At 31.9% G+C, this 13990-nt stretch overlaps 1 protein-coding gene across 1 annotated transcript in view; it reads left to right on the forward strand.

Moving 5' to 3' along the window:
* LOC129218039 (PDZ domain-containing protein GIPC3-like) overlaps positions 1 to 13476 on the forward strand; it is a 130993-nt gene extending 117517 nt beyond the window's left edge. The window contains exon 6 of the mRNA XM_054852218.1: positions 13091 to 13476. Within this exon, the coding sequence (XP_054708193.1) occupies positions 13091 to 13272 (182 nt within the window). The 3' untranslated portion in view covers positions 13273 to 13476. The remainder of the gene's footprint in view (positions 1 to 13090) is intronic.
* The last annotated feature ends 514 nt before the right edge of the window (positions 13477 to 13990 follow it).

A 13990-nucleotide genomic window follows, 5' to 3' on the forward strand; every position in this document is an offset into this window, starting at 1 on the left:
GGCTTCCAAGCTCGTTGGCCCTTACTTGCATCTCTTGCAGCCCTATTCTTTTCTTTCGTTGACATGCACCTCTTGTAAACCGGAGTGGGCCCCTAGAGGTTCCACGTGGTGCACATCAGGGTCTTTGGAAGAGGAGACTAGGGTTGGACCATCTCCCGAAACAGGTTGTGGGGGAATGAAATTGGTGACGCAGCAACAGAAGCACTCGCGGAGCAGTTTAAGGCGATTTCAATAGGAAATGACATTGCTTTGGTCCTATTTTTGGACATAAAAGCATATTTTGGAAGAAAAAAAATAAGCCTTCGTGTCTTAATTTACATTCTTTGATACTAGTGTTTATGTCTCATTCATATTTTACGAGAATAATTTTGAATTCGAATAAAATGGAAGAACAAAACTTGATCATGATTGACTTCAAACTAGAATTATTATGAAACTAAACCAATTTTGAATTCAACTTAAAATAATTTTATTAGAAGAAAATGGTAATCTATTTGAGTCATTAAATTCTAAAACTGCTACGAAAAAATCTTTTCCTGAGTTGGAAGCGAAAGTACTGTTATTCATTTACTTTAAAGTTTATCTTCAAAAAATTGTAGAAGAGAGAAAGAATCATTATTAATATTAATTATGAAGAGAAAAACGAATTTATCAATGAATAATCATTGAATTTAATAATGTATAGCAACATTTTTGGTTCAAAATAGTTATATACTTACATTTATAAAATATATATATTAACATAGAGGGAAAAATACAAATACTGGCAAAAATACCCTGGGTGCACATTGGAAACCATTGCAACATACACTTAAAACTACAGGATGCATTCGGCACCTTTCAGGGGAGAAACGCTTGTTCACCAGCGGCAACCAATACGGAGCCGAAATCGCACCTCTAAGCAGGGTGGTTGAAAAGGAGGGTGGGACGGTGTCTTTGATCTTCCAGTTTCGCCGCTTCGTGGCTAAAGGAGGGGGGAAATGACCATCTTTGACGTCATCCTGGAAGCACTGACTTGCTTGTTTCCATTGCTCAATATGGTTTGCATCTTCAATTTTAATTTTTCGGCTCGCGCTATTTATCGCACGAACTCCCCGGGGCATGAAATTTCAAAGAAACAGGAGATTTTTTCATAATTCATCTAAATTCTTTTTCAAAAATTGCTACAGTGCTTCATATTCCATTCTTTAATTCTTAGTTTTATGTGGCGTTATTATGTAGTTATTATGTGGTTTCAGTTTGGAGAATCTATATCTTTCACACTATACTTGTAATATATATTTTACAAATGTAATTTTTTATGATTTAATTACGGGCGGTAGTGCTTGAATAATGTATATTTTAAATATTTTTTTTTAAAGGAAGAAAGGTTGTTTTATAGTTTTGGGGGAATTCTCTAAATTTCCGATATAGTGATTTATGAATGACCATTAATGAAATGTCATGTTGTGTCAATTTCGGAGAAAACTTATTTTTTTCCTCTATTGTTGTACACATTTATTCGTATACTCTACCGATGCAAATATTTTGAATTGTCGTCATTTATATTTATTCGATAATTCGCGAGCGCGCTGTTATCAGAAATATCTGTTTGAAATTATAGTATGAGTTCTCAAAAATGTTTCATAGGATAAGAGATCTCTTAATACTGGAGTTAATATTGAAACATTATGTGGTTTAAGTTTCGAAGAATCAATATTTTCACTAGTTGTTTCATTTATTTCGTAAATTTAAATATTTCATGAATTAATTTTGAGCAACAGTACTTGAAAAATTTCTGTCTTAAATGAACTGTTAAAAAACAAACAAAAAATCATTCGATAATAAACTTCAAATAAAACTTTATGCGGTGTCAGTTTCGGGGAATACATATTTTCCCATCTAGAGTTGTGCATATATTCTACAAATGAAAATATTTCAGTATATGTATTTATTATAGCTTATTTCATTTATTTGAATCAAAATTGTCAGTAATTACATAGCTAATCATATTTTGAATGTTCATCATTGGTATCCATTTAAAAAGTCACAGTCAACAGTTCTTGGAAATATCAGTTTAAAGTAAAGGTTTGTTCTTAAAAATATTTCATAGGATAATATTTTATTGGGGTTATTAGAGAAACGTTATGTAACAACCAGACTCGGATATTCCGCACTTATTTATCTGTAGTTATTTTAATATTTTGCGAAAAGAATATTTCACTGCATCTATTGTAGTCATTTATGTACACAGTAATTTGCATTTTGAATCAATATAGTTACAAAATTTTTCCATTTATACACGAGTAACAGTACTTGGAAAATATATGCTTGTAATAACAGTAATTGCTTTAAAAATGTTTCATAAGATATGTAATTTCTTTCATAAAAAAACGTATAAATGAAGTACCACGTGGTAATCAGTTTCTGAGTATTTGTATTTTTCCCTCTATGTTAATATATATATTTTATAAATGTAAGTATATAACTATTTTGAACCAATATAGTTGCTATACATTATTAAATTCAATGATTATTCATTGATAAATTCGTTTTTCTCTTCATAATTAATATTAATAATGATTCTTTCTCTCTTCTACAATTTTTTGAAGATAAACTTTAAAGTAAATGAATAACAGTACTTTCGCTTCCAACTCAGGAAAAGATTTTTTCGTAGCAGTTTTCGAATTTAATGACTCAAATAGATTACCATTTTCTTCTAATAAAATTATTTTAAGTTGAATTCAAATTTGGTTTAGTTTCATAATAATTCTAGTTTGAAGTCAATCATGATCAAGTTTTGTTCTTCCATTTTATTCGAATTCAAAATTATTCTCGTAAAATATGAGTAAGACATAAACACTAGTATCAAAGAATGTAAATTAAGACACGAAGGCTTTTTTTTTTCTTCCAAAATATGCTTTTATGTCCAAAAATAGGACCGAAGCAATGTCATTTCCTATTGAAATCGCCTTAAACTGCTCCGCGAGTGCTTCCGTTGCTGCGTCACCAATTTCATTCCCCCACAACCTGTTTCGGGAGATGGTCCAACCCTAGTCTCCTCTTCCAAAGACCCTGACCTCTAAGTAGGGTGAAAAACAGGCACCTTTTAAAAAATAGACAGCCGGAGTGAAAAAAAGGAACCTTCGGAGGGAGAAATGGCGCCCTTACTATAGATCTTCCTCCCCCCTCCCCCGTATTGTGTGCGTTTTTGAATACAGTTGTGTACTTTTTTTTCTTTTTTTAAGTTTTGTTTTGATTTATGATATTCTACGTTTTGGACATTTTTCACATTGAACTTGGTACTGGAAATGATTAAAACATGTAATTACAGCATTTGATCATATTTCAGAGTGTTCAACATAGTTAAGAAGTGCTCATTGCTCTAACTCAGTGTTTCTCAACCTCTTTTGACCCACGGGCGCGGTAAAAGCAAATGAAAAACTTTGCGGACCAGTGAAATCTTTATCGCTTTCTTAAAAATTCATAAAATAAATAATATTAATAATAACTCTGGGGCCGTTAAAAACATGTAAAAAATTCAGAGTTCTGATGCGGTTTTTTTTTACAAAAAGTTATGTAAAGAATTAATAAAACAATAAATATCTACCCCTTTACTTGGTATCAAAGATCTGTCACAAATCGTTATAATTTAAAGAGGAGTAATTATTTAAATAATGTGAGAAATTATAAATTTACTAAAACATGACGCATTCCGAAAATGAAGCATAGCTGTACTTATGAATTATTTACATGAAGAGCCAAAAATATTCAGGGATATTACAGTTACGGAAAAACAAAATCGTTTCATAAACGTTAATCAAGAGTAACAAAATAAAATGCACATGAAGTTTTTCGACAGTTAAAAAAACCAAAAGAAATTTCTAACGCTATCGAGACATTAACCGCTAACAGGAAATGATTCTAACATTTGAATGAAAAAGCAAAAAAAAAAAATAAATAAATAAATAAATAAAAAGCTAGACTGAAAGAGATTTTTTATCGTTAGCTTTCTGTTATAATCTACGAAGCGCAAGAACCATTTTTATTAAGATTCTCACTTGTTGATTATTGATAATCTTATAGCAGGTTTTTTTTTTTTTTTTTTTTTGTGATTAATAAAAGCTGCTTATCGAGTACTCAAGAAAATAATGACAGATATTTTTAGTAGCGTTTTGAATGATGGAAATTTCCCGATAGTAATGGTAAACTGAAATTAAAAGACAGTAACGGTAACTGAAAAGCAATAAATGCACTTTTAAACACTTAACTATGTTTGAAAGCCCTAAAAGCTACAAAGTGATCAAAAGCTGTACTTACTTGTAATTTCGGATAATTAATCCTAGAAAAGTTGTGTCTTAATCCAATAGTGTACTTCATTCAATGTGAAAGACACACAAACGCAATCATCATTTGTCCGCCATATTGAGGTGGTTGAATGTATGTCTAAGGCAAAAGCGCATGCGCAATGAGTCTTTTTGCGATTGCATGCTGTTTCGGCTCCTCTGCTCTATTTTCTAGCCTGCATTGCACCTTCAGGCACTATGCTTTCACCTTAGAGGGAATATTTTCATTCGTCTGGAACCCCTGGTTATAACAGTGTATACGCGTGTGGTAGGGTTGAAAAAAAAAAACTCAACATTAATTCGAGTGTGAGCAAAATGAAAATTACGGCCGAATTTTGAATGAAATTTTTTTCGCGAATACAATACTTCCTTTTTTTGTAAAAGGAAGTTAAAAAGAGGTGCTCCAAATAAAAAAAAGCAGAGAAAAAGAAAACTTTAATTTGTGTTTTGAAACTACAATCCTTGATTACGAAAACTTTAATTTGTTTGAAGGAATTTCTATTTAGCACTTTCTCTTTTATACTCTTAGGAAAGGGCGTACGCCCCTCACAATATAAGTGTAAAACCACTCATTGGGAACAAAGATTTTAATATTTTCAAACTCAAATTTGGAAATTTCTCTTTTTTGACTTGTGCCTTGGGTCCGTCCCAAAGTAAATTCCTATATTACACTCCTACTCTTGGGAAAACGTAACGGATTTCTTCGATGCACGTCTTTCTGCTTCGCTAATATTTTTTTATTTTTAAATAATAGGGTCTGGTGGGGGGAAGTGGTCAATGGGGTAAAGTGGTCATAATTCAAATAAATGGCTATAGCTTGGAAATTAATGTTCGAATGAATGTGAAAATTTTATTTTAGGGTAGTGCATTTAGAAACTACATTTTAAATACAAAATGTTACAACTGGCAAAATTTTATTTGGTAAAAAGAAATATTTTGTGTAAATGTGAAAATTTTTAAAATGTAAACACCTTTTTAAACTTTTTTTGGGAAATTTTGTTTGTTAGAGTTATGAACAGATTGACTGCACAGGAAGCTTCCTACATGTCTCAAGAACTCTTACTCATTATCAGTTAGCTGAATCTATTTTGAATGATTTTTTAGAACAATTTAAGTAAGATGGGGTAAAGTGGTCATAATATTAGGCTTAACGAATATTGTTCTTCTTAAGTCACTTAATGTTTAAGTATAAATTAAATATTAATTTCACTTAATATGTATTGTTTTTAAAATAAACAGGGTTAAATATACGAGTATATGCGTAAGTATACGCATATACCCGTGTAGGCACGTATATATACGCATTCACATAAATACACCAATAAACACGTATTTGGGTATCTGCAAGTATTTTTTATCTATACAGATATACATTCGACTATACACGTATATACCCGCTTATGCTCGTATATATACAAACACTTATATACTTAGGAAGACACGTATGTACGCGTACGTACTCGAGTAGACACTTACATACAAGCATATGATATACATGTATACAGGGTGAGTCTAAACTCTAGAGCAAATTATTAAAAGGTGTTAGACGGGAGGATAAGAGCAAGAATCATAAGAAACATATGGACACAAACTCAACGCTGAAGCGCTGAATGCACGCAAAGCCAGAAACTGATGGATGCAAAACAGGTCACAAATTTATTACACAATTTAATATATTTATTTTAATATACTAATTTTTATACACAATTTAAAGATAATTTTACACAACATTTTAGGTTTTAAGAAAGTTTTATAGCGAATGAGGAAATTTGCGGCCGGCAGCTGTAATACATGCATCGCAATCACTCTGTTGCAATTACGAGATTTTTGAAAAACTTTCATCAGTCGCTGCGCTTTTGTTGCGATGCGTGTATTAGAGCTACTACAGGCCGTAACTTTCAACAACTTCTCTAAATATTTCTTAAAAACTAAAATGTCGGCTAAGATCATCTTTGTGTAACAATTTTGTGACCTGTTTTGCTAACATCAGTTTCTGACCTTGTATGCATGTAGCGCGTCAGCGACCACAAGTTCCTCATGATTCTTTAATTCTTATCCTCCTCTTTCAGAACACTTAGATTTTGCCCAAGATCTTGGATTCATTCTGTAAGCATTAATGTATATCAGCGGATATACTCGTGGATATACGTGGACACATGTACTGGTGTATACACGTAAATGCACGAATATACGTCAAACAGGTATATAATCGTGTTTACACGTAAAAAAACGTATATACTCGTGCTTCCATATATATATATATATATATATATATATATATATACACGTGAGTAGACACGTACCCAAACACGCACTGGATATATCCACGAATTAACTCGTGTATACCCGTATAAGTATGTATGCACACTTATATATGCGTATATTTGTCGACTATACACGTATATACTCAGATATACACGTATATACTCGAGATACACGTGCAAACGTGCATATGAGGTTCGTTTATACGCGTATATACTCGCATATACACGTGACACGTATATACTCGTGTAGACACGTATTCACTCCTGTAGGTAATCAAGTATACATGCTCATATACTCGTGTATACACATATATACTTAAGTAGGCACGTGCATGCATGTATCTGATGTATACTTTTATCTACTCATATATGAACATGTTTACTCATGTCTACATGACACGTATAGTATACTCGTGTATACCCGCATATACTCGTACATATACTCGTAACAAAAAAGTAACCGAAATATACAAAAATTAGGGTTATTTGTAACGGTTTTGCGTCTGTTTTTAACTATGACCACTTTACCCCATGCTATGACCACTTTCCCCCACCCCATGGGGTAAAGTGGTCATAAATACAAAGGGAAATGAAAGTGTTATAAAACTACTTAAATCAATATTAATTTTCCTAAAACTCAATGTACCGTGTTCTTTAATAATGCAATGTAAAATAAAAATAAAAAAAGTTTAAGTGTTTAAAGAATTTATTGTATTTATTATCCACCTCTAAGTTGAAAACCTGCGATTTCATGACCACTTTACCCCACCAGACCCTACTGTGCCGAACAATAATGGGAGTTTCATTACCGCTTTCTGTATCAGAATCGCTATTCTTTGAAAGTTGGAAGCCCCCTCGCCCGTCAAAAATTACTGATTCCAAGAAAAGTCTTTTTCTGCTTCAGACAAAATTCATATATCATTTGGAAAACAATCCAGTATTTCCAAACTCGAATTAACAGAAAAAAAAATTTTTTTTTGGCTGTTAAAATAATTCGTTAATTCAGGGTTTCTTATTCGGTAAATAGAGGTTTTTGCCTTTAATTTAGTCTGCGAAAAAGAAAAATTCGCTAAATCGTGAAATTCGTTAAATAGAGGTTCGTTAAATCGAGGTCCGACTGTAATACTATCAACTTAAAGTTTTTTTTGTCCTTCAACATTGATAAATAGTAGGTGAATGGCAGAGGAGGCCACCCCTCTAAGAGCAAGAGCGCATCCCCCTAAATATCGCAATGATCTCCCCTAGAGCAAGATCCCCCCCCCAAAGTGAAAAATACCCTTAAAACAACCCTCCCTCTAAAAATTTCCATGGCGCAATCTGCGCCATGACCCCCCCCCCTCCAGGTGGGTGATCACCCTTGTGATTGGTGAGCGTGGAGTAGAGTGACATTGCGTGGCAAAGTGAAATAATTAAATATTTTCAGTTTTTTTTTTTTTTTTTTCAATTCATTGAAATGATTTAAAATATTTCAGAACCATCCATCTAGCAAAATTTTAATTATGTTCTTAAATATATAGTTTATTCCAGTCAAAATATAAATAGCTCTAAGAACAAAAGTCGTTTCTGCAGCTGCGAGCTCAAACTGAGAAACCGCTGTTTAAAGTTTTACGCCTCCACATATTTGATTCAGATTTCCTTTTTTTAGATTTTTCTTTTTTTTTTTTAATATTTCCCATTCACAAATGACAATAAAACATTGCATATAGGTAAATCATGTTTTAAAGAACTATCTTGTGACAATAACTCAATTTTGACAAGAAGTGTAGATACGACTTTTGTGCTTCGAACGGCAGTATACAAGTCATTTTTATAATTAGATGCACATTTTGTAATATTTTGTGGCTTATCAAAAATAAATTATTGTAAAATGATAGCATTATATGAAAGCAATTACCAAATGATGCAATTTGCATTTCAAATATAAATTGAGATCAACTGATATTCAGTGCATTATTTAATTAATGTTATGATTGTTTTGATTTTAAGAGCTTGAAACAATTTGTCAACTGCACGCGGGGCAAAGTGAATAGTTCATTTATTTCACGTCTTCATTCATTTATTTAATCATTTACGTATTCATTCATTAACTAACAAGTTACCTTCCTTCATTTATTTATTCATTCATTCACTCACTTATTTTATTGATCATTCACTGGTTCATTCACTCATTTAGTTTTCTTCATACATGAATTTATTTTTTCAGTCAACTCTCAATAACTCGAAGTCCTGTGGAACCGGCTAAAACCTTCGAGTAATTGGTAGTTTGAGTTGTCGGTTTTCCTTTTCCAAGTTCCTTTCCCACTTTCCCAGTAATCTCTAAAGTTTTTTTTTTTTTTAATACCCAGGAATATTTTATAATAGATAAACTGCGACACTTACAAGTTAAATAAATACCTTAACACAAAAAGTTTGGATATAATTAATTACTATATAAAAATATCTTTACAAAGAATACATTTTATTAAGTTATTTCGGATAAGGAAGTTATTTTTGACTGCTTACATTTCTTTCTCGCATCTTAAAACGTTATTAAATTTATAAACACAATTGTACTGAAATCAGTTTCCATGGGGAAAATCTCCGCCTCCCCTTTAAAATTTTTCATGTGGACGCCCATGCAATCGGTTACTTTTCACGCAATCTTGCAACATTGTAAGCATTAAGGAGCACTATTGTAAATAAATTATTTCCCTCCATACAAGCTGAAAAGAAAAGAAATGTGTTAAAAGAATTTAAAAAAAAAAACTTTTTTTTTCTTATTTTGGTCACATTTTTATGAATAAAAGGAAAACGAAACTTTCGTCAAAACTTCGACTTAAAAGGAGTACATTCGAGATATAGAGAGAACTTTGAGTTGAAAACACTAAATTGTTTAGAAACCTAAGGAAAGCTTCGAGATAAAAGAATATTCGAGTTATAAGACTTCTAGTTATCGAGAGTCGACTGTAATTTATTCATTCTTTTGTTGTTTGATTATTTATTCGTTGATTTGATCACTTATTTATTCATTTGATGAAAAAGATTTTAAATAATCAAATAGAAAGTATTTCATTTGAAGAACATTTTATCTTTCATTATAAAAAAAGTGAAACTTTTACACTCTTTCTGAAGGTACGTATTTACTGCGAAAAATGAAAAATAATTTTTAATGGAAGTTTAATTATAATCGAAATTGATCTTTCTCTGTATAAGGTAACGTCCAAAACAAATTTCCAAATACCACAAAGCTTTGTCATGCATATCGAATGATCTGAAATGATCATAATTTTTTTATTACATCAGTGTTGAATGCATGATTCAAACTTATTTTTAATTCTTAGAAACTGGGGGCTGGGGGGCGGGAGGCGACAGCCCAATAGTTATCACGCTCCATTTCTCTTTGTATATCACATCTTTCATGCGTGAATTTCAAGTTCTTTCTTCTTATTGTCGTATAATTGTTTATTCACAGATTCAACAAAAAGAAAAAAAAAAGAATAAAACTCTCTTTAATTTGCAGTTTGGCAATTTCGATGCTGGAGATAAACATCTTCAGATTGTTTTGTGTATTATGTTTTATGTTTTTCGCTAGTTCGGTAGAAACCAAACATTTCTTGGAATTCTGCAAACAATCAAATCGCAAAAATAAGTAAACATACAGAACGATGAACCGTGAAACCTACTAGTTCAAACTTCGATAGTGGTAAATTACTTCAGGCAGTATAATAATTTGTATTTTGCATTTAGACGCATTTTTAAAAAGTTGAAAAAATAGATATGGGATGGGTTAAGTTAAATGAGGCATTATTACTTCTTTCACCGCACGGCAAAAAAATAAAAAATAGATAAATAAATAATAATAATGATTGTTTTTAGATTTTTTAATTATTGCTGATTCTAATGTAAAATGACCCTCTGAATACAAATTTGACCACCATTCACTCCCATCCCCCCTTTCGGTTTCCGACAGTTTCATAGCTTTTATTTTTATTTCGAGGGAGGGAATACTATAGTTGCCTGTAACACTTTTCTGAGGGGCTAGAGAGGTGGGACGGGCATGGGTTTCATAGGAGTGAGTCCTATATTCTGGTTTTATGCCGAAAAAAAAAGTGAAAAAATTGTAAAACAAACCTCTAGAGAAAAAAAAACATCGGTTTTGACGATTTTAAAAATACTTTAGGGGAGAATACCTCCATCAATCTCTCAACCTGCTTCACATGTTCAAGCTTTTGACCATTTCACTTCTCTAGCTCGTCAGAAGAGTGTTAATGTGTAGTATCCTTTCCTTCCAAATAAAAAAAGCAGCTTTAAAACTGTCGAAAACTCAAAAAATAGGGGGGGGGGGGCATTTCCAAAAAGTGGAAAGTGATGGGAAAAAACGGAGATCACATTTGTATTCAGGAAGTCAATTAAAACAAGAATCAGCAAGAATTATGTCAGAAGCATTATGAAGGTTTTTTTTTTTATTTCCTTCTAACCCCCCCCCCCCCCCCGCACAGTTTTTACTCATATGCGTTGCTTCCGGAAAAGGTAATTACATTGATGAGTCGTCTTGATTTCTCAACTTTTTGTAGTTGTAAATTTTTAGTTGGGTGACTCTTATTTATTGCAGCATAAATATAATTCACTTCGGAAATAGAAAGGTGGCTTTTTCCCCAGAAGAGTAAAGCTTTTGAAAATAAGTGATAAAAATATTATTACTTTTTACTTCAATCTTCAATTTTCCTTCTCTATGTTCAGACATTTCTACAAAATTTATACTTTTGAACAGATTGTAGAATTTTCGGAACAAAACAGCATTGTTGATAGCTCCTTTCTTGATGGCATTTATGGAAATACTCATGAAGCACACTAGACAGTAAATTTACGACAAAAATAAAGAATATACTTCATATTCTCTAATGAGAAATAAATAACATGCATTTGTTAATATTAAAAACTTTACATCTTAAAATCAATAAAATAAAAGAAAGAAAAAAGAACCAAAGAAGGTTCAAATTTTCAAATCAATGTAATTAAATATAAGCTTCAGAAATAGATAATATTGTTTTGTTTTAGTTATTGAGGATTTCTCATGAAACACAAATTCTTGAAAATGATGCAGCTCTCAGTTGTCAGCCGCAATTTTATGAAGGAGAAAAAAAAAAGTAGTTAAAACGTAAATGGTCATTTTACTATTACTGATATCGTAATTAGTGTATTCTCTATTAAACGTGTAATCACTAGGGCGATCGTCTGATAAGTTTTTACGTCCGCCATTGTGAAATTTTCGGTACCGATCTGAAAAACAGTAAATTCAGATATCGAGAATTGTACTGGTCCCATGGTTGCCGATTATGAGGTCTTATACTAAAATAGTAATAATGTAAACAAATTTAATCAAAATATGTAATATATTTCAATTAAATTTATTTAGTTATTACCAAACTAACACAAAATCTGATTACTTTATCTTTTCATATACAGTAAAACCTGTCTAAAACGATAGTGTTGGGACCTAAAAAATATATCGTAATAGACAGGTTATCGTTATAGACAGTTTGATCATTCATGCTGACATTTTGCTGGGACCAAAAAAAAATATTGTTATAGACAGGTTATCGTTATAGACAGTATCGTTATACACAGGTTTCACTGTTGCTAAAAACATTTTCTCTAGATAAAAAAAAATGCTTCTTTTAAAAACGCATTTTTCTCTTTGAAAATTTCCAAAATAAATAAATATTTGAAGAACACAGGGAAGAAGGGTGAAAAATTAATCTTCCAAGCGTTCAAAACCCCAGCCTTAGTTAACTTTTGGGTTATTCTTCGCCTTGCTCGTTTTTTTTTCTTACCTGTTTAAATAAGGCAATATATTGTACTTCACAAACACTCAGAACTGTTATTTCTTATTTCACTCAAATTAAAAAAAAAAGGATGATGACACCTTGTTTTCTAAAGTGCATTCTTTGTTTTATTAATTAAAGGAAAATATATTCTTGATTGAAAGAAGGAAGTCCGTCCGCAGATTCCTTATATGACGGAATTCCGTCCTCATAACAGTAAAGTGGTATCCACTCAGGCAAGTTTAGAAATAAAAATTTAAATCTAGGCATCATGATGGTGTGTGGTACAAGTTTCTAGGCGTCCAAACTAACATTATAGCTGCCATTTTTAATATATATATATATATAAATTGATTGCATTTGAAAATTACTTTTAAATACTTATCCTTCATCACAATGAATCAGGAAAGAAAAGCTTCAATGTAATCCAAAACTTTAGACATCAAATTTGCCACCTTGGGCAGGAAATCTAGGCATCAAATCAAAAGTTTCACAAAATGAAGTAACTACTGCTTATTTTTAATACTGCAAGCAGCAACGAAAAAAGAAGAAAAAAAATGGAAAGTGGTGTGTTGGATGAAAAGGTTCAAGAGCATCTGCATCAGATATTACTTTTGGTGAAATAATGTAGTAAATCATAGCTATAAATTTCTAGTTCATTTTGATTTTGTACCGATGTTTCTTTTTTCTTTTCTAGCTACACAAATATGGGACTTAGGACGCGAAAAGGCGAATCCACACGATTTTGTTACGGCAATAGATAGCTCAGATTTGGAAGCTTTTGGATTTACAGATGATTTCATTTTTGACTTGTGGGGAGCGATAAGTGATGCAAAAACAGGACGTCTGAAAAGTGACTCTTACAGGACGTCAATGTGAACAGAAAATGAACTGAAATCACAAAACTTCCTACTGCTTTTGGATGTAAGGACTGATCCACTGAATTAAATGATATAATGAATGATGCCATTATATATATTTTTACATGTTATATCATTTTTGAGAATGTCAGTGGCATTGCAATTTGAAATATTGTTTATCCTTTAAAATTTTTAAATGTGTGTTAGCTGCGTTTATAATAAAGCTTTTATGTGTTTTGAAAATGTTTCAGGATTTCATTGGAATAACAACAACACTACATAACTCGCAAACAAAAAATTTATTCATCTGAGAAAGAATATCTGTCCCCCAATAGTAATCTTCAGATTTCAGGGTCCCCACTTTTCCAGAAGTTTGAATAATAGGGCCTTTATATACGGCAGGAAGGGGCTCGAAAAATGTTAAGTGCCAAAATTAAAAATTTGGAGATAACCAGCACAAATAGTAGATGAACCTCTCCTCTGTTTTGAGGCAAGACATAGTACTTGTAGCCCTGGTAGTAGCTGTGTGCTATACAGCAAGATTTAGAAAACTTTTTCAATGAAAGCCGCCTACCTTGATCCGCATCTTTAAACGCGTTTTACTCAAAACTTAAAAATATCCACTTACATCATTTTACTTCTCACTCTGCCTCATATGGCCTTTTTCTGTCACATTTTTAACTATACAGGATCAATTCACTCCAGCGGCGGAACAAGAAATTTTTCATGGTGGAAAG

This window comes from Uloborus diversus, chromosome 3 (assembly GCF_026930045.1).
Source record: "Uloborus diversus isolate 005 chromosome 3, Udiv.v.3.1, whole genome shotgun sequence".
Taxonomy (NCBI): domain Eukaryota; kingdom Metazoa; phylum Arthropoda; class Arachnida; order Araneae; family Uloboridae; genus Uloborus; species Uloborus diversus.